This window comes from Solea solea, chromosome 4, assembly GCF_958295425.1.
Source record: "Solea solea chromosome 4, fSolSol10.1, whole genome shotgun sequence".
Classification (NCBI taxonomy): Eukaryota; Metazoa; Chordata; class Actinopteri; order Pleuronectiformes; family Soleidae; genus Solea; species Solea solea.
In genome coordinates, this window is record NC_081137.1 from 20976715 (window position 1) to 20998584 (window position 21870).

A 21870-nucleotide genomic window follows, 5' to 3' on the forward strand; every position below is an offset into this window, starting at 1 on the left:
AGTTTTTCATGTTCTCCTTGTGTGTGCGTGGCTTTTCTCCCGTTTCTCTGGCTTCCTCCTACAGTCCATCAATCATCTACCGCTTTGTCCTACACTGGAGGGTTGCGGGGAGTGCTGTGCCAAGCTCAGCTGTCATAGGGTGATAGGCGTGGTTTACCCTGCACTGTTCGCCAGTCCATTCAAAACATGCAGTACGGTGATGAGGTAAATTTCTGCTTAAACATTGACTTCATGTAAGATTCGAACCCCTGACCATAGGAACGCCAGTCCACATCTGAACGGTGTGAGCTATTTGTCTTTGCATGCTTTTTCAATCAATTTGGAAGTCTTTCAATAATACAACCCATGGCTTCAAAAAAATGTCAGACTGATGAAATATTGAAGAACGTTTGTCCCCAAAATTAGACAGCATGGTTGGTGTAGTGGTTAGTGCTCTTGCCTTTGAAACAAGACTTACAGGGTTCGAGACCCAGTTTGAACAAGTATCTTTCTGGAGTTTTTCATGTTCTCCTTGTTTGTGCGTGGCTTTTCTCCCGTTTCTCTGGCTTCCTCCTACAGTCCATCAATCATCTACCGCTTTGTCCTACACTGGAGGGTTGCGGGGAGTGCTGTGCCAAGCTCAGCTGTCATAGGGTGATAGGCGTGGTTCACCCGGCACTGTTCGCCAGTCCATTCAAAACATGCAGTACGGTGATGAGGTAAATTTCTGCTTAAACATTGACTTCATGTAAGATTCGAACCCCTGACCATAGGAACGCCAGTCCACATCTGAACCGTGTGAGCTATTTGTCTTTGCATGCTTTTTCAATCAATTTGGAAGTCTTTCAATAATACAACCCATGGCTTCAAAAAAATGTCAGACTGATGAAATATTGAAGAACGTTTGTCCCCAGAATTAGACAGCATGGTTGGTGTAGTGGTTAGTGCTCTTGCCTTTGAAACAAGACTTACAGGGTTCGAGACCCAGTTTGAACAAGTGTCCTAATGCGTTTTTCATGTTCTCCCCATGTGTGCGTGGCTTTTCGCCGTGTTCTCTGGCTTCCTCCCAACAACATGCAATATGGCGATGAGGTTAATTGGTCACTCTAAATTGACCAATTGAGTTCTGTGAATCTGCTATTGAAACACTTGTAAATGTGTTGAAAGGTTGTTAGTCTCTAAAACTCCACGCACAAAGACACTTGTTGCAAGCTGGGCTTGAACTAGGACCCTCTCACTTCAAAGGTAAGAGCACTAACCACTATCCCAACCACGTTGTCCATATTCGGGGACAAACGTTCTGAAATATTTCATCAGTCTGACATTTTTTTGAAGTCATGGACTTTATTATTGAAAGACTTCCAAATTGTGCGAAAAGCTTGCAAAGACAAATAGCTCACACGGTTCAGACTTGGGCTGGCGTTCCTGTGGTCAGGGGTTCGAATCTTACATGAAGTCATTGTTTAAGCGGAAATTTACCTCATCACTCTACTGCGTGTTTTGAATGGACTGGCGAACAGTCCAGGGTGAACCCCCCCTATGACCCTATGACAGCTGAGCTTGGCACAGCAGCCCCCACGACCCTCCAGTGGAGGACAAAGTGGTAGATGATTGATGGAGTGTGGGAGGAGGCCAGAGAACCCGGAGAAAAGCTGCGGACACACAAGGAGAACATGAAAAACTCCAGAAAGATGCTTGTTCCATATGGGTCTCGAACCGAGGTCTTCTTGTTTCAAAGGCAAGAGCACTAACCACTACACCAACCACGCTGTCCATGATGAGGGACAGATGTTGTTAAATATTTCATAAGGCTGAGGTCTGTGAAGTCATGAGTTCTATTATTGAAAGACTTCCAAATTGGACAAAAAAAGCATACAAGGACAACTAGCTCACATGGTTCGGACAAGGACTGTCGTTCCTATGGTCAGGGGTTCGAATCTTACCTGAAGTGGAAATTTACCTCATCACTGTATTGCATGTTTTGAATGGACTGGCCAACAGTCCAGAGTGAACACAGCCTATCACCCTATGACAGTTGAGCTTGGCACAGCAGCCCCCACGACACAGTGGTAGATGATTGATGGACTGTGGGAGGAAGCCAGACAATGTGTAGAAAAGCCACATTCTCACACGGGGAGAACATGAAAAACTCCACAAAGATCGTTGTTCTAACTGGGTCTCGAACCAAGGTCTTCTTGTTTCAAAGGCAAGAGGACTAACCACTGCACCAACTGTTTGGGCTATTAAGGAGGACATGTATCGTTAAATACCTCATTAGTCTGAGGTCTTTCTGAAGTCATGTTTGTGCTCATCTGTTATTGAAAGTCGTCCAACGTTGAAGAAGAAGTGTGTGAGTACAAATAGCTCACGTGGTTCAGGCAAAGACTGGAGTTCCTGAGGTCAGAGGTTCAAATCTTAGATGAAGCAACTTTTTAAGTCCAATATGCTACACAGAGAGTGAATAGGTGTGAGAAAACGTGAGGAAAAGCATGGACACTTAGCTCAGCTGGTTAGAGAGTAGCCTTTCAGTCCTGATGTTGACGGTTCAATTCCTTTATAGGTCAAGGTTTAAGGTTCCACAGCCAAAGTTAAAACTCAAAAACGCCCGGAGCTCCATCCCAAACCTCCAAAGGGTTTGTGGCGTGGTGGGTTGGTTCTCAACCGCGAGGAGGTTGTGCCAGTCCGGCTGTGGCTGGTTCAAATCCAGCACGCTGCGAACACTTGGCCCCGGCGCCGGGGCCAGACTGGGGCCGGGGCTGGGCTGTGCTCCCCCGGCCCCCCGCACAGATGACAGCAGGGGGTTATACCATTTTATTTCACATTTTTGGCCAAAAAAAGACAAAAAAATTATAATAATGATAGGGGTTCACTCCCTTGACTGTTGACCACACAGTTGGGTCCAGGTGTCCAGTAACTGCTGCTTAAAAATGATGAGCACATGAATGAGACTTCTGTGTGATTAATGTGTTCACATCATTTTTACATTGTTAACAAGTGAAAACTGGACGAGTCAAAGTGGCAACATTAAATCAATAAATACACCATTAAATAATGACTCACATGTGTCTCACATTCATTCATTCACATTGGAATTAAATACATAAATGTCTCATTATTAAATGTGTCATTCATTCATTCATTCAAATACCAAATTCATTTGATGTAAAAACAACATATAGAATGGCACACATCATTATTTAATAGTGTATTTATTGATTGAATGTTGCCACTTTGACTCGTCCACAGTATTCACTGGTTAACAATGTAAAAAATAATGTGAACACATTAAACAGAGGCTCTGTTGACAAGTGCTGTTAACGTCCGTGTGAGGGGATGAAATCACAGGTGAAAGAGTGATGGTTTGCTCCAGAAAGTGTGCTAAACACAAGTTTAAATGCGACGAGTCTCTGATGCGTCTCCAGTGTCTGACGTGAAACTGCGTCGATACAATAGTGCGACTTTTCCAGCTAATGTTGTTGTGGTTGCTACGGTTACACACAGGATGTGACGCTGTTTGAGAGAATTATCAGTAGAAAAACTAATACAGTGAAATATGGCGTATTCTTTTTTTTAGTGTATAGTTTTTTTTAACTGATGTTACAAATAAACGTCATTAAAAATTATTTTAATTAAATAAATGAACATTTCAGTCCACTAGGTGCTGCCAAGTGCTCACTTTCACAAGCGCTGTTGTCTAAGTATATCTCATGGTGTCTGTGATGATTATTTAAAAAAATATAAAACAAGTAGAGATGCAACGATTACTGCATAATTAAACCATTACTAAATTAATTGTCAAATACCTTAATAATCGATGAATTGTTTTTTGTTTTATTACAAATGTTGAACATTTTCCGGTTTCTTTGTTCCTTTTAATAAAGAAAGTGAAATGAAAGGTGTGTGTGTTTACATGTGGAGCAGTGACGTCACATTAGCATTAGCAGGTGTAATCTGAACACCTGTGATCGGATCCCTCAGGTCAGATGTTAACAGCAGGTGTGAACAGAGCGTCAACAGAACATCTAAGAAATGTGCGGATCATTTTTAAGCAGCAGTTACCACACACCTGTCCCCGCTGCTCCTCGTCCTCCTCCTGGTCCTGGTCCTGATCCTGGCTCCGGCTCCTGGTCCTGGTCCTGTTCCAAACAAAGTTGTAGATCAGTTACAAAGACTTTAAAAATCCTGAAAACATTTGTAAAAGTGACGGTCGTTACGTAATTTTTTAAAAATCTTTTTTTATTACATGCGCGATCTATTTCTCTTCCTATTTTAAAGGCTGTATTTATTGTTTTATTTAGAATATTATTATTTAACATTTGAACATTGTTGTTTTATATTATGTTGTGTCTATTTTGTACTATTTGTGTTGCGCTGAATATTTAAAAAATAAATCCGGAGAAACTCAGTACTTGAGTCGTCTTTTTACTCTTAGAGTATTTTTATTTTATTTTTACTTCTACTTGAGTAATTATTATCTTACAGTAACAGTACTTTTACTTGAGTCATTTATTTGGCTTCTCTACCCACCTCTGCATATTATACGAGGACATTTTGGACAGTTGTTGACAGTATGACGTCATACTACATAATGACATATCTGACACTGAGTCACTTTTTTAAAAACATGTACGTGTGTTTACTGCGGAGCAGGACGTCACATTAGCAGCAGCTAACCTGCTACTGGCCAGACTAGATACTCATTCTGAACAGTTTTGATGGTCTATTGACAGTTTGTGTTGAGGACATTCATTGACATATGTGGACAATTTAAACTTAAATTTAAACGTTTTTGAGGACATACTACACTCGGAAACGACATATTTGGACAGCTCTGACGACATACTGTCACATTGACAACACACGTGTGTTTGCTGCGGAGCAGTGACGTCACGTTAGCATTAGCAGCTGTAACCTGAACACCTGTGGTCGGATGTAAACAGAGCGTCAACAGAGAATCTAAGAAATGTGTGGATCATTTTAAACAGCAGTTACCACGTTTGTTCACATGATTGTCCACATGTTAGTTCCCGCTGCTTCTCGTTTCTGTCTCTGCGCAGAAGAAGCTCCGCCTCCGACAAAGGTAGTGGAACATTCCAAATAGATCGACACAGAGGGGGGGAATGGAATGTACCAAGTCACGGAAACTACATAAAGCCTTTAAATCAGTGTGTGTTTGTGCAGGAGCAGCTCCACCCAGTGCCGGCCCTGAGTAATTTGGTGCCCTAGGCAAGATTTTAGTTGGCGCCCCCTTGCATCGCAGCAGTCAATTTCACAATCAACTTTCATACCATCACACAGAAACTGCATGTGTGTATTCAAGATTTTATTTCTTTGAGTAAAAAATATCACACCAAATAAAAACTAAAGAAAGAAACAAGTGATAAAATTAAAAAGTGTCACTGGGCTGTGCAGAGGTAGATGGGACAGCAGCACCTGATGCTGTGTCACTGGGGGTGGTACTGAAATATTTTAAAAGTGCATCTGAAGAGAGAAGAGAAGTATATGTGACGACTGCATGTTACATTTTAATAAAAAAACAGATGCTTGGTGTGCTATACATGAGACTAATATAGACTAATAATGAAAATGTGATGAGATTCATTCAACTTTATTGTCATTGCAATGCAATTCAGTCTAACCAGAGTGCAAAAACCAGTAAAGTGCAGTGAAATGAATATATATGTATATATAGCCTATGAATGATATGGGAAAGCTAAGGTATGAAATATTAACAGTAATACACTTTAACTGCACTTTAACACTGATGTAAACTTTAACAAACATAAACTGTGACACATAAAACCAAAGGCTTACAACCACCCTATTACAAAGGGGATGGACAACTTAAAGCATTTTAACTGACATACAAGCAGGAAAGACACCTGTAAAATAACACCTGAACAGGCCTAATGTTAAGTTTCCAAACGTCCCTGATGAATTTAAGGTGGAGTAACATTAACACACGTCGACTCAGCTATTTATTGATTATTAAACAATGTTGCTATCGTCTGAAGTAAGCTAGCAAGCTAACATTCTGCTCCAACATCCAACAACGGTAACTACGATGCATTATTTAATAATCTTTGCTATGACTTTATGTCGCTGTGGGCTTATATAATATTTCGAAATAATAGTAATAATGGCACTGGTAAAAAAAAAAAAAAAAAGTATAATTAAAAAAAATATATATATTTTTTTTTTTCCTCCGTTTTCGGCGCCCCCTGCGGATGACGGCGCCCCTAGCATTTGCCTATACTGCCTATGCCCAGGGCCGGCTCTGCTTGGTGTTCCTGAGTTTTTAAAATTCTCAGAGTCTTTCAAACATTAGAATCATTTTAATCAGCTGATCTACTTCATCAGACAATGAAGTTGTGTTGTTCAAGTCAAAAAAGTATGTCGTCCAAAATCGGTCAAAAAAGTCATAGTATAGCATGTCGTCCAAAATCAGTCAAAAAAGTCATATTATAGTATTTCGTCCAAAATTGGTCAAAAAAAGTCATAGTATAGTATGTCGTCCAAAATCAGTCAAAAAAGTAATATTATAGTATTTCGTCCAAAATTGGTCAAAAAAGTCATAGTATAGTATGTCGTCCAAAATTGGTCAAAAAAGTCATAGTATAGTATGTCGTCCAAAATCAGTCAAAAAAGTCATATTATAGTATTTCGTCCAAAATGGGTAAAAAAACTCATACTATAGAATGTCGTCCAAAATCAGTCAAAAAAGTCATACTATAGTATGTCGTCCAAAATCGGTCAAAAAAGTCATAGTATAGAATGTCGTCCAAAATCGGTCCGAAAAGTAATAGTATATAGTATGTCGTCCAAAATCAGTCAAAAAAGTCATACTATAGTATGTCGTCCAAAATCAGTCAAAAAAGTCATACTATAGTATGTCGTCCAAAATCAGTCAAAAAAGTCATAGGATAGTATGTCGTCAAAAATCAGTCAAAAAAGTCATAGTATAGTATGTCGTCCAAAATCAGTCAAAAAAGTAATATTATAGTATTTCGTCCAAAATCGGTCAAAAAAGTCATAGTATAGTATGTCGTCCAAAATCCGTCCAAAAAGTCATACTATAGTTTGTCATCCAAAATCAGTCAAAAAAGTCATACTATAGTATGTTGTCCAAAATCGGTCAAAAAAGTCATACTATAGTATGTCGTCAAATATCAGTAAAAATAATGTTACGTTCTTAATTTGTTTGTTAGACAAACAAGACAGCGTGTTGCTGTCTTGTTTGACAAACCAAAGTTTTGAATGAGACAAAGACAGTTTAAAGAAATTATATTTAATAATGAATACTTAAACACAGCCTGGTTTACACAAGGTGGGGGGAGGAAAGGAGGGAGGTGGAGTGCCAAATAAATGAAATCAATAAAACAAAACTAGTCCTACTCTATACCTTTGTTTCCAAACAAAAAAAACCCTGTCCTCTCTAAAAACAAGAGTTCAAAATAATTGTCAAAATGTTACATGGGTGGCAACGCTCCACCGCTAAGCTAGTGTATATAGACAGTGTTAACTACGTGCTGCCATGTACAGGGTACCCCAAGCTGAACTAACTCCTTTCCCCACCACACACCATTTACCACGACTGTTGTTGTCTGCCAGCAATTGCATCGAGTGTAGACAAATTGAGAGAGTGAGAGCTCCTCAACAGGCTCCCCTTTATTGAGCCTCCCGTCAGATGATTGGCCATGGCAGAAGTCAAGGCGGTGGCCTCATGTCCTCCCAGGTGGAGCTCATGATCATCAGCACCTGGTGGAAGGATAGGGGAGGGAGAGAGGAGAGAAGAGGACAAGAAAAACTAATACAATGCCCCTGCTGGGCATGTAACAATAATCATAGTATAGTATGTCGTCCAAAATTGGTCCAAAAAGTCATAGTATATAGTATGTCGTACAAAATCAGTCAAAAATGTCATACTATAGTATGTCGTCAAATATCAGTAAAAATAATCATAGTATAGTATGTCGTCCAAAATTGGTCCAAAAAGTCATACTATAGTATGTCGTCAAATATCAGTAAAAATAATCATAGTATAGTATGTCGTCCAAAATTGGTCCAAAAAGTCATAGTATAGTATGTCGTCCAAAATCAGTCAAAAAAGTCATACTATAGTTTGTCGTCCAAAATCAGTCAAAAAAGTCATGCTATAGTATGTCGTCCAAAATCAGTCAAAAATGTCATATTATAGTATGTCGACCAAAATCACCTGAAAAAGTCATACTATAGTATGTCGTCCAAAATCAGTAAAAAAGTCATAGTATAGTATGTCGTCCAAAATCACATAAAAAAGACATACTATAGTATGTCGTCCAAAATCAGTCAAAAAGTCATAGTATAGTATGTCGTCCAAAATCACATAAAAAAGTCATGCTATAGTATGTCTTCCAAAATCAAGCAAAACAGTAATACTATACTATGTCGTCCAAAATCAGCCAAAAAAGTGATATTATAGTATAGTATACTATGACTTTTTTGACCGATTTTGGAAGACATACTGTACTATGACTTCTCCGAAGTATGCAACGTCTCTGCATTCTGCAGTGGTGCTTTAGTTAAACACATAATCAGGTCACCTTTAAAATAAAGGACGCATTGGAGCAGAGTGTTGGACAGCAGACACATTTATTGTGTAAGATGTTTGAAACAAGGAGAAATGATTTCTTCCAAATCCCCTCTTATTTTTTAGCTAGTGATGAAAAAAAACATCAAGATGCCACCGACAGGATGCCAAATCCAATGTCCAAGAACAACACAGATAACTTAATTCAACATTTAATCAATAGGTGAAAATATTGACACTGACTACAGAAGAGGTGTAATACAGAAGTAATACAAACTATTGTTTTTTTCTTTAAAACAAACACTTTATATTTTTGTCTGCTTTTTTTTCGTCTTCTTACATTGGATTACATTTACATAAACTGAAATACGAACAGAACAGACTTCAGTGAAAGCCATAGCCATATTGAACAATGGAACATGATCTGCCCTTAATCTTTAAAGATAATATTTGCAAGTATTTTATACAAAATAGACTTTATCAACCAATACATGGGTAGTGCAATTCCATCAGGCTCTGGCAGATTTACTTTCACGTGGAGATTCTATGTTGTTGTTTTGTTTTTTTATCTTTTCCTATATTTTGAAGTGTCCAGTAAATCCTCACAGCAATATACATGGGATCCACAGCCTTGACCTTTACAAAAGATACCTGTTGAATAAAAAGAAGTACTACAAGTTGGATAATAAGTGCTACTTAAAATGTAACTACTTGAATACTTCTTTTGGTTTGTTAAACCTTTACTGCTTTGGTCACACTATAACACAAAACATTCCCCCCAGTCCACCTCACCTCCCGCCGTATTCCCCCTCATATAACTCTGTAAAACACAGTGAGCTCTCTGGTGTAGACTTTCCCGTTGACTTGTAAAATTTACATTGACTTCACAAGACAAAAAAAAAGAATGTTCAACACTTCCTAACGTATTCAACACATCTACCTTTATCAAACACAAACCAACAAACGGAAAAATATTTACTTTCTCGACTCGTTCAATTTACAAAAAAAAGGATTGAGTAAAACCATTATAAAGAGGATTAAGCGGATGTATTCAAAATTGCAAAAAATATCATCTTTTTTTAATATATGTGTATATATATATATATATATATATATATACATACACACATATGCATTTTTTAAACACGTCAATCTCCACAAACACAAATATTCGTAAGGGTTTATCTATTTCCTGATTAGAAATCTTATTTCTATGGCTCATTGACTCCCTTTCAGAAGGCCTTTAGTCTTACGTGGAGCTGAAAAGCAGAAGAGTAAGTGAATATGAATATAGAGATTACGTCTATGCAAAAATATTTTGTAATAATAGACACTTTTGCGTAGCACTGGATATGTCCGCGCTGCTATTTTATAGTACACACACACCTATGGCCGTTTTTAGAAAGGAGCTCAGGGATATATAAGTACATCAGTGTGTTAGAGCTGGTTTCCTGAAGCACCGCCACTTGAAAACAGCCGTAATACTGTATGCAAAGTTACCCGGACAATAGACGGATAAGTCAAAGCTTCCCGAGAAAAATCAGCAGCAGCAGCAGCAGCAGCAGCAGCAGCAGCAGCAGCAGCAGCAGCAGCAGCAGCAGCATTAAGCCCATGTGTAACCAACGTGTACACGGACGACTTAATCCAAACAGCTACAGCCTCCTAATGAATAGTGGTTTGTATGTCATGCAGCGCCCGCTGCGCCCGTTAACTGTAAGTAACACACAAATGGCCGGTCGCCATGACGACGTGCTACCTGCGCTGTTAACTGCCATTCAGACTTCCGTAGTGCAGAAGGACAAGTACCATTCAGAGTAAACAGCTGAGAAAATCTATAGGGTGGACGTTGTAGGCAGAGAGGCTTGGCAATTATGAGAGACATTAAGGAGACAGAGTCTTTTGCGCGTGTGGTGGGGGGGAGGACGGGGGGGACGGGGGGACGGGGTCACTGGATTTACGCAGACGTCACAGGTGCACGACTGCGGCACTGCTTTAAATCTGCTTTGGCGATCACGTAAGCTGGTACAATCATCGTTTTCACATTACACATGTACCAAAAAAAAAAAAAATCACCACCTGAAAAAAAAAGTACAACATTTTTGTGCGTCGTATAACACAAAATCGGTACTTCTCTAAGCTGGTGTAGGTGTGACATTGAGCAAAGTCTCAAGGACGACGTGACGTCAAATCACAAGTGAATCATCATCTCTCCGTCAGTAGATCTTCGAGGAAAGAAGATATTTGGCACTAGTGGGGGAAAAAAACAAATCCAGGTGATGTCGACACTCATTTTCTTTTTGTATAAATTATTTGGACCAAACTACATTTTTTTCCCCCCCTCAAAAAAGGTGAACTCTTGTGCTGAGAACAGAGTTTCTGTGTGAGAAACACAGAGATTAAAGGGCATAATATTCAGTCTTTCTCCTGATAATAAGTGGATAGCATTTCTAAAGTCCAGTATTCATGTGAAGCTGCAGCAACAACAACACCAGAGGGAATCATTCCATTCCTATTTTACTATGATGTGATTTCTGAGATGCCAACTGCAGTCCCATAAAAGCACATATTTTTAAAAGCAGGACACTATACTTGGTAGTAGAAGCAGCCTGGCGGTGACAGGACAGTTTTGACTTATGGCTAATTATCGTTATATTATCTTATGCATATGATTACGTTGCAAAGGTTTGTGTACAAAACATCAGATATGTCTTTGTTAAATTCCAGTGGTCTCCATGTACGTAGCTGCTTTCAGCTTTCCTCGTATTTCTTTCTTTCGAGAAAATAAGTATCAGACACGATTATTACGTCTGTGCTGTGACCGACAAGGAGATTCAACTTTTCAAGATAGAAAAACTGGCGTTTTGTTTTCCTGTTTGTTGTTATTCGGCTCTACACTACTCATCGTGGGGGATTATCTCGGCGATCACAACAGTGACAAGCTGCCCAAATTGAGGAGAAAACAGAAAAACAGAAACTGCAAAAAACAAAGTGTAGAAAACATGTCCAAGTTACATTCTGATGCAAAGAAACTGCTTTGAAATGGCTGTGAAGAGCTTCAAAAAAAGCTAGAAAAGGCACTGGTTTTTCCCTTGTCTGATGCATCCTGAGTAAACACTTTACCGCGTGAATGCATGGATTCTTCCTGTATCTGTGTGTGTGTGTGTGTGTGTGTGTGTGTGTGTGTGTAAGCGGGACCTTTTACATTTACATCCAATGATAAGCTGACAAAAAAAGTTTGCCCTCACTGTCCTCGGGTCCAAAGAATGGGGAGGCGGAGGGTTAAAAAAGAGAGAGAGAGAGAGCGTTTTCCTCACCAAACAGTTCTGTGGAAACCACACACACACACACACACACACACACACACGCACACACACACACACACACACACGTGCGGAGCTGGGACGGGCAAACACAAACAAGTCGGGGGGAGGCGGCGAGCGGAGGAGAAACTTGGGGCAAGCTTCAACAGGTTGCTGGACAGTGTGTTCGCTGTAGCGCTGAAGGAGGGGGAAAAAGGTGGCTCTGGGAGTCGGCTCGTCTGTGTAAAAACGAAACAGGAGGCAGGGGGGGAGGGGAGGGGCTTGAGGACAAAGAGGCGGGCAAAAGATCACCAAAATGTAGCCTGGCCACAAGACATTCAGATGCAAAGCCGATTTCTCCGAAAAAGGCGACTGGTCAGTAGCAGTCGAGCCTCCTGCTGTCGTTTTTAGCCAAATCTGAGAAAATCGGATTAAGAGGCGTGTGGCTACAGGTATTGTGCTCTTGCATGATTGCAGGATTTATTTATTTTTTTTTTTTAAAAGTCATTGCTTCACAGTTTATGGCAGTCCTTTCTGGTGGAACAGCAGCGGCTTGATGCTCCCGTCTTTGAATTTTGGTATCTGGTTGGTGATGATCTCTGCGAGCATCTCCGGGAACTCCACGCTGAGGGTTTTATTCACAAAGGTGTAGAAACAGATCTGTAGAAGGCCTTCCACCATCTGTGGGGGAGGGGGGGAGGGGGGAGGGGGGACAACAACATCCAAGCATTAACCTTTAAATTCATCTCATGTCTCCGTAGAATAGATTCTTTTTTTTTACTTCTGCCATCGATAGAAAAGCAGAGACGCTGGACTTGATCGGAACATAATGCACGTTTGTGAGTAAACAGTAAACCGGATGGTGCAGGGAAGTTAGTAAAACATTAATCCTTAAGACAGAGATAAAGTATAAATGTAGTGTATGTGTGTTGCTCTCGCCTCCTGCATGGAGTCCAATAGCTTAGTTAGCTGGTAGAAGCGCTGCCAGTTCTGACTGGCGTTCTCCTCCCTCTTGACGATGGCTTTCCCGAGCTCCTTGATGTACGACATCCTGATCTCGTCAAACACCCCCTGGCTCTTCAGGCCATCTTTGGGTACTGCACACAAATACACGATAGACACGCAAACAAAGAGACACATCAGGGATTATTCTTTCTTTCTCCTCCCATTTACTCTTTAAAAGCGCACGTTTGAGGGCTTTGGCGCTCACGGAAACTCACTGAACTTGGTGTGCACATAAGGATCTGGGAACATTTGCAATCTGTCATTGGACCCGGGATCTCTGTCAGAAAAGAGCGCCGCCTACACTTGCAATAGTTTCTCATTCCATGTTTTTAGACGTTTCCCTGCTTCAAACACACCTGAGGGAAAGGGAAACATCTAAAACATGCAGGGCCAGCGGGTTCCCCAGCGCCAGGATTGAGAAACCCTGCAAATAGATAGATAATTAACAGGCGCCTCGTACAACTGTCAAAACAGTGGCTGCAACCTGATTGGACGAGCGCCGTCACCCAACATGTCTGAAATCAAAGGTGTCAAGTCACGCCGCACACCTGTGATTTGCATAAAGTAGCGTTGGGGGGGGGGGCTTCAGCTTTATGCAAATGAGCAACGGCTCACATGGCGCCATGTATTTTGACGCACAACGCTTCACTGGTGGAATACACTCCGATATCCTGTTTCCTGCTGCAACAACAGCATTAAAACCATTAAAAGCTACAGTGTAGGATCCCAGCAGAGACGATGCTGACGCTGGGTTGAACCTGAACGCTTTAGGCAGTGGAAAATATGCAAAACTAAATTCAACATCGACATCTGCTGTGTGTGCAGTGTGTTGCCTAAATGTCGGACGGCACGAGAGCCAAAGAGATGCAGTACATGTTCAGACATGATCCATAAAAACAATAGTCAATAGTAAGGAAGTGGAGCTGAAACAATTACTCGACGACTAAATGAATCGTCAACTATTTCGATAATAGATTCATCGGTTTGTAGCTTTTTTCATGATTAAAACACGATTTCTGATTGTTTTAGCTTCTTAAATGTGAATATATTCTTCATTTCTTTGCCCCGTGTAACAAAGAAATCATTAAAAATTAATCATTTAGGTTTGTGGACAAACAAGACATTCGAGATAGCAGGCATGATGAATCTGAAGATAAATGTCAAGGTGAAGGTGTTAACAAACAAAAATGGACACCCTCTAAAAGCTAAAAGTCATTTCCAGGTTTGGCGAACACTGATGGACATTTTTTAACGTTTTCTGAGATTTTATGGACCAAACGATGACTCGATTAGTCAAGCGACAGATTAATTGCTTATGAAAATAATCATTCACTGCAGCTCCAGTAAGGAGACAGAAAAAAGCACATGGATGGAAAGACAACACCAGTACGCAGTTGTCGTGACAACCATGTCAACACATTATGGGACTCCTCGTCAGCCTGGTGTCTCGAGACAAAGATGCAAAACCCAAAGAGGGCGTTTTCCTTTCTCTGAATTGTGTAGTGTAAAATACATAAATGAATAATGAATGCTATTTATATCTAACACAGCTTTAACAGGCAGCGGCAAAGAGCTACACGTGTGTGTATGAATTATTTAAATAATGTGCAAGGTCTGCCTTTTAAAACTTCACAGACACTTTAAAATAAGTCAGAACGTGACTTGAAGGTGACATTAATCTTTCAGTCACATGCATACATACATACATGCATACATGTGACAAGTGTACCCGATGGAAATGTCATTTCCTCTGCAATAATGAGTGCAATCCCATTTAAAGTGCATCATTTCACCTGCGCTGTACTCTGAGATTAAGGTGGTCATTTTATTCCTGGTAAATGAACTGCTCAAATAATATCATTCTATCTATCTAGAGCTTCTATAAGCCTTCTTTTATTATTTGAACCTTTAAGAGGCTGGGAAACGTTTGACTATTTTGTGCCTTTTTATGTTAAAAGTCCTTCATAAAATGGACATTTTTAAAGTAACTCAAGCAAATCACTGCAACCAAATTACCATTCGCTCAGAACCAATTTAGAATGGACTCATTTGTCAAAAACTGAGAGAAGGGTTTTTGTTGTAAAAAGGTTTTTTATGATTTTGGCAATTTGTGGCCATGTTGATGTTGACAGCAAGACAAACTGGAAGCTCTATTTCATCCACTTTGATCAATGAAATGAAATAAACTCCATGGTTGACTTCATTGTGCATTATCATTTCCAAGCAAGCTTTCTGCGGTCTGAGTTAATTGTTAAAGGAACGAGCAAAAAAACTAAAAGCTGTTGAGAACAGATCTTCTTCAGTGGACCATCTGCCTCCATCTTGTTCTATCCCTTGTGTCCTCATGTCCTCCTTCACAACATCCATGAACCGTCTCTGTGGTCTTCTTCCTCTTTTCCTCCTGCCGTGCAGATACAACTTCAACCTTCTTTGCTCTGAATATGCTCATTTCTAATCTTGTCCATCCTGGTCACTCACAGTGGAAATCTCTGCATCTTCATCTCTGCCAAACAAACAAACAACATCTCCTGTCTCACCTAACCTGTCCACCTGTCCATCACCACTGCAAACAAGAAGGGGCTCAGAGGTGGTCCCTGATGTAATCCCACCCTCACCTTTAAACCCATCCGTCAATCCAACTGCACGCCTCACCACTGTCTCACTGTCCCCCCGACTTACTCAGACAACACCACAGCTCCTCTTGGATCATATAGCATTTCAACAAAAAAACGGTGTCTTGCATTATTAATCTCTGACGCTCCATGCATTTAAGAGCTGATTTTGTCATGAGAAAATGCCTTTCGCCACAAAATTGAATGCTTTTTTGTTGATTTGCCACACAAATGTGTGTAATATGACAAAAAAACAAACAATTAGATCTTTAATTTGCTTGTTTTGTCAAACATTGAAGACCAAATCCACAATATCAACATTTACTGCCATCCATGTACTGTAAGGAAAACCTAACCAACCTAACCAACTGCCATTTGCAAGTGGTTTTAAGAGAAAGAGGATTTCAGTTTGAGAGTAAACGTTGTGTTTCTGACACATTACCTGTACTGAGCAGCAGCAGCACCTTCATGCACAGGTACTCGTCGTAGGACACTTGCAGTCGGACAAACTCGTTGCAGATTTTCAGCATTTGCTCACACTGGTCGTTCATGAAGGGCAGCTTCATACGCTCTCTGAAATGAGAGAAAAGGCAGTGGAGAGAGAGAGAGAGAGGGAGGGAAAAGAGATGTAGAGAGTAGATAGGAAGAGATGAGTGAAATGCAGAACAGGAAGAGACATCCAAGAAAGAAACGAGGGGAAAACGGAGGGAAGAGACACATACAGATTAGATTGAAGTTCTTTCATTCATCCTGTTATTCAATCCTCAATAAACGGCCTCAATAAACGGCCTCAGCGGGGGAGCAGAGAAAACCGGACTGTGAAATCAGTCCAGATGGATTTTCACACCTCACGTCTACTAACACTAACACACACACACACACACACACACACATTGCTTTCTGCCTTTGAAATCAACTGTTGATGTTCAAAGATTCACAGCTTAGGGTTCATATCCCCCGGTTTTCAGGTGTTCAGTGTACTGTCACATTTATACTGCTGCACTGATCACTTCCAAATACTTGGCAACCTATTCCTGCCACTCCTGCAAATAATTAAAATAGCTTAGTATCACGTTATACACTGCAAAAAAAACAGCCGTATTAAGAAATGAGCCAAATACTCTTAAATTGATTTAAATGTTCTTGTTTGAAGAGAAAGAATCCTTCACTGGCATTAGCACTTTTTGCTTGGCTAGAATATTGATTTTTCTTGTGCAAAACTTGCTTTCCAAGATTATTTTTCTTTTTACGCAAAAAAATAAGACCAATTTCCCAGAAATGAGGCTTATTTTCCTTTCTTAAAAATCTGTTTTTGCGATACGACAAGTTTCGTGTTACAACGTGAATGATTTATTGTAAAAAAATGGAACGTTTCACATTATCCGCGAGGCTACTGTAAAAAATGCCACATGACAGCTTCACATTTTCACGTGAAAACCTTGTGATCATGACACGTTTCCTGTTATAACAGGAAAAGTTTATTGTAAAAATCTAATACGTTTCATGTTATTACGTGGAACGTTTATTGTGAAAAAAACAAGGGTTTCAAGGAGGTTGAGCAAATGCCTCACTGCACGCTTCAGGTGATCGATAACAAACGATGCACATCAGCAGATCATGGACGACAGGACACAGTGTTGTATTTAAAGTCCGAGCTTTCAAATTAAAACCCTGTTGAGGGAACAGACATGGCGAGCTCTGTTTGTTTCCCCCGGGGGAATATAACATCATTTATCTGCGGCCAGAGACACTGTTAAAGTGATACAACCCAAACCTGATCATCTACAACTTAGCACTTGGGTAATTTATGCTGTATGGATGAGGATGTCTAACTCTATGTCTGAAATTCTCGGTGGTTCTGGAAAATAGAGTCTTAAAAACCTATTTGCTTCTCACTCTTGTGCAGCTGTATCAGCGCGTATTTCCCTCATCTTACAACAAAAGCACATCTTAACGTATCGTATTTCCTGTTTTAAGCTTTAATCTTTTCTTTTTCTCTTTTAGGTTGAGAACCGACGCGTGGTAAAAATGGCCGGGGTGGGCACGTACTTGTTGATGACGAGGTCGGGGGCGAAGCAGAGCATACTGCCGTTGCACTGCTCGTACGACCTCCATCCCAGACTGAACGACATCAGAAAGAGCCAGGAGCACTGCAGCAGAGTCATCTGGTCGTCCAGGTGCAGGTTACGGAAGCCTGGGAAGGTCAGACAAGTCAAGGCCAGGGGGTCGTTTGAGTTGAGCATTTTGTCTTCCAGTTTAGCCTGAGCTACTGCAAATGCTAAATACTTATTTACAGCCTAATTAAGTCAATCTTCACGTTTGAGTCGTTTTGCACATCTGTCAAATGTGGTGAAAGTGGAGTCGCACATGAAGAAATGCCCTTTCACATTACATTTGTTTTAAATCCAGGCGATTATGTAAGAGACTCCAACCCTCCCTCTCTCCAACCCTCCCTCCCTCCCTCCCTCCCTCCCTCCCTCGTAGCTTTCCCTCACTATCACCCTGGCAGCCGGCCAGCTGGAAACGATTCACACAGCGCCAGAGCCAGATCGGTCCCTGATCATACTGTCGCACACAAAGGCATCACGATCGTTTGTGTGACAAATCTGCTCTTAATTCTTTGTGACGACCAATAGCAACTATTACAGTGTGAAGAGAGAAATCTCAAAGCGACTATTATCCAGCGATGTGCCTTCTTTCTTTCTTTCTCACGAGGAGAAACGAGGGTGGTAAAAAGATCAAATTTGGTGTTGCCACCCTTCAAATCCACCGCTTCTGTTTCACTTTGACATGAAGCGGAATGTAAAATATAAATCTATCCCTTACTTGAATTTCATCCCGAACTGATGACTTCTTTCTCTTTTGACAATTTCTCAGTAATGGTACTACATGAGCTGAAATAGTCATAAACTATGTGAAGAATCCACCCCAAAAAAGTAATTTTAACCGCAATAAAATGAATAAGGGACATCTTCACTCGCTGTAGGAACAATACATAGAGTGTCGTCTCTATAAATTGATTCAAATGAAAAGAACTTCTGGAGGTTGGGTGTCCACAATTACAGAGGCTGCACAGTATTACATAGTCACTAATTGCCCCACCAGCTTAATTGTGCTCGACTAATTTGCTGTATAATTATTCAAGCTGCGCGTAATTTCAAAAAGGACGTCACATACTTTGGATTATCTGGCAAGATAGTTAATTTGCGGCTATTCCCGTTCTTTTGTTTTTAACCGAAGAACGACGACAATGCTGACGATCAGACGCTTGTTTGACCGCTGGATGTCTTGTCTTAAAGTGACGTAACTTGCTTTTTTTTTAATTTTTTACCTGGCAGAGACTTGGCCCACTTGACTGCAGAGATGACCTGCTGACCCCCCAGCCTGTTGAGCGTGCTCATGAGGCGCGAGGAGTTGTCCGGCAGCGTGCCGTCGTAGCCCGAGTAGATGATCTCTGGCTCGATGGCCTTGAGCACAGACAGCATGGTCGGCACGAGCTGGGGCATCCTCGGGAGGACGGGAACCGGCATGATGTCAGGCACTGATGATCCCGGTTGGGGGATTTTCTTCATTTTCTTGTTTTTTCTCGCTGGGGGAGAAGAGCGGGACAGAAGATCAGACGTTGTTATTATTTTTTTATAAGTTTTTATTACACACCTTCTTCTACAGACTGAAGAGAACATCTTCGTTTCTCACAGAGCTGCACAAATGTCAAAATGACCATTCCCGATGAGATCGCGAATCATATCGCAATCGCGTTTCCTGTCAAAATAATCGCGATTAGATATTTATTTAAAATCGCTCAGCCCTATCGGCCGCGAAACACACCTCCAGGAGATCGTCCTGTACCAGAGACCGTGTCTACGCGATGAAACACCAAGTAAAACCGTCGGTAAAGCCACAGCTAAATATAAATAAGTGTTGTTAGTGGCCTCCTCCGTTGGTGTCCCAGGAAACAGTTGATATACTTGTTACCAGGCTGTACTGCAGACTTTTATTAATATAATAAACACCACGCGAGAGCAGAAATAGAACTGACTTTCAGTTTGTTATTGATAGTTCCAAGTGGTTTCGCAGGGAAGAAAGCAGACTCACTCCAATCACAGATATGTGGAGGAAACAAGTACCGGAAGTGTCATCCATTAACAGGAAGTCAGACCCTTACTTACTTATGCATTCAGAAATAATGGTCTATACAATCACACAAAATAATAGAAATAAAACAAACCGTAATATCATTTCTCACTTGGTACCAAAACTATTGAAAAACACAGAATAAAGAATTCAGTAAAAGGCTATAGAACAATCGGGGACAGGCCTAGGATCGCCCATCGAGGAAAAAGCATCAAATTATTATCTTTTATTATCTTTTATTATTCATTTATTTTACTTCAACTCATTTACGCTGATCCATTTGGTGTAAAAAATATAAGACGCCACTGTCCCCTGCAAAGAACCACCACTCACGTGTCAACTTGAATCTGATTAACAGTAAGTAAAGCAAAGGCCTCGTTTTCCAAGAAGAACATTTTTCCACACCAGCGAGTTTCTCTTGAGTGACAAATGGTTCGTGTTGTTGCTCACATTATGTAGATTTACCTGTGAATCATGGTAAAAAAACACATTGGGGGTGAGAGGTTATCGTGAAAAAGCATGTTGGTTTTTTTTTTTTCTACTCTCGACCTTTTTTTAATTTCCCCTCCTGGTGTTTCTATGGCAACTAAAAGCCTCTCTGGAGGGAGAGTTTGTCTCCTGATGCAATGGCAACCATCAAAAACCTCTCTCCGTCTTTGTCTCTCCCTCCCCCCATGTAACCATGCCCACCTCTGTCTGACAAACACGGCATCTCGCTCAACGGCCGTTTGTACAAACTGTATTGAAAACAATTTCATAACCTGGAATAACAGTGCTTAGTGCTTAGAACCAGGTTCTAAGCACTGAAACACACCGAGTACTTGACACGTGTGCGTCCACGGTCTGTCCTCCTCAAACTTGACACACATCTTTGATTGCTGTACGGTGCACCGTTAACGTTGATCCCCGGAAGCAGAATCCGGTGACGGAGTGGACTCACACACACTGGTTCGTACATGATGATGGTGGTCGATGATACACACTCGACGTCCACAGTCCACTGTGAGCGATTTTCAAGGCCTTATCTGAAGAAAGTGTTTATCTCGGGTATTGCCGCTCAATTGTTTTGGAAATATCTGTGCACCCAGTCGATGGCACTATACTAGACTAACTTTCAGCATATTATTGTCATGATCTTCTCTCTTTCACCTTAGCTCACCAGCCCCTTCTTCTCCCCACCTGTTGCCTCTGATCACCAATCAACCCAGTTGATAAACTCACCTCTCAGTTCTCTCCAGCGTTTTTCAGATTGATTCCCCGGTACCGGCCCTGCCTGCTCTGTCTCTGCCCTGGTGATCTACTCCAGTGTTTCCCAACCCTGGTCCATGCAGGGCAGAGAACACTGCCCTGCATGTTTAAGATGTTGCCCTGCTTTCAGATGAACAGCTTGTTACCAGGCTTCTGCAGAGCTTGTTGACGAGCTTGAAACAGGTCATTTTACATATTTAAAGTCAGTGTGGGAGATCATTTTCTGGAGCCTTTTTTTTTTACTGTATTGTGTATTATTCCCTTAGTGCTCAGATGTGCACCAATGGTAATTTGCCGTGGGAATAATACACAATTATGTCTTTAAAAAATGTGTGTGTTTTGTTTCGTTTTATCAAAGTTATGATTCATTTTATATCTAATTTTTAGTAGTGATATAAAGTAGCAATACTTTAAAAAAAAGTATATTAAAAAAAATAGACTTAGTTTTCCTTTTCTTTTTGATCATGAAAACGAGCCAAGTGAACTTTGAACTGTGACGTATTTCCACATTGTCACCATTTTGAATACTTTTTTGATCAGGTGTTTTTATATAGTTGGTGAAAATGAAAACAATGCTTCATCAGATTGCCTAGGTCAGGGGTATAATGTATATATTCCATTACAGAAATCTCAGGTTAGGGTTAGATTAGTCAAATCAGATCTAACCAATACTGTGGAGTCTTTGAATGTAGTCTGTCCTCTTTTTACCTTCCAAGTTCATTCCAGCTTGAAGACATTTCCTGAAGCGGCAGGCCGGACAGTTCTTCCTGCGGATCTTATCGATGATGCAGTCGTTCCTCCCCGCACAGAGATAGTTATGTTGGCCTGTGAAGAAGAAGAAGAAGAAGGAGTCACATTAGTTAAAAATGATTAGAATGAGTAGTATTTACAGTATTATGACCACACACACCGACCACCTTTTGAAGAAAGCCTTGGAAAAAAAAAAATGGTACAATTCAATCAAACCTTCTTAACCCAGTAATCAAATAAGGTCCAACATCCATCCAACAAAAGTACAGCGTTC

General features: G+C 40.7%; 1 protein-coding gene across 6 annotated transcripts in view; it reads right to left on the bottom strand.

Annotated features, from left to right (window-relative positions):
* Positions 1–8591: 8591 nt before the first annotated feature.
* LOC131458161 (glucocorticoid receptor-like) overlaps positions 8592–21870 on the bottom strand; it is a 67073-nt gene continuing 53794 nt past the window's right edge. For all 6 annotated transcript variants that reach the window (XM_058626986.1, XM_058626985.1, XM_058626984.1 and 3 more), the window contains 6 exons: positions 21555–21671; positions 18796–19053; positions 17514–17658; positions 15907–16037; positions 12787–12944; positions 8592–12528 (listed from right to left, as the gene is read on the bottom strand). In XM_058626986.1, coding sequence (XP_058482969.1) covers positions 12367–12528; positions 12787–12944; positions 15907–16037; positions 17514–17658; positions 18796–19053; positions 21555–21671 — 971 coding nt within the window. In that variant the 3' untranslated portion in view covers positions 8592–12366. The remainder of the gene's footprint in view (positions 12529–12786; positions 12945–15906; positions 16038–17513; positions 17659–18795; positions 19054–21554; positions 21672–21870) is intronic.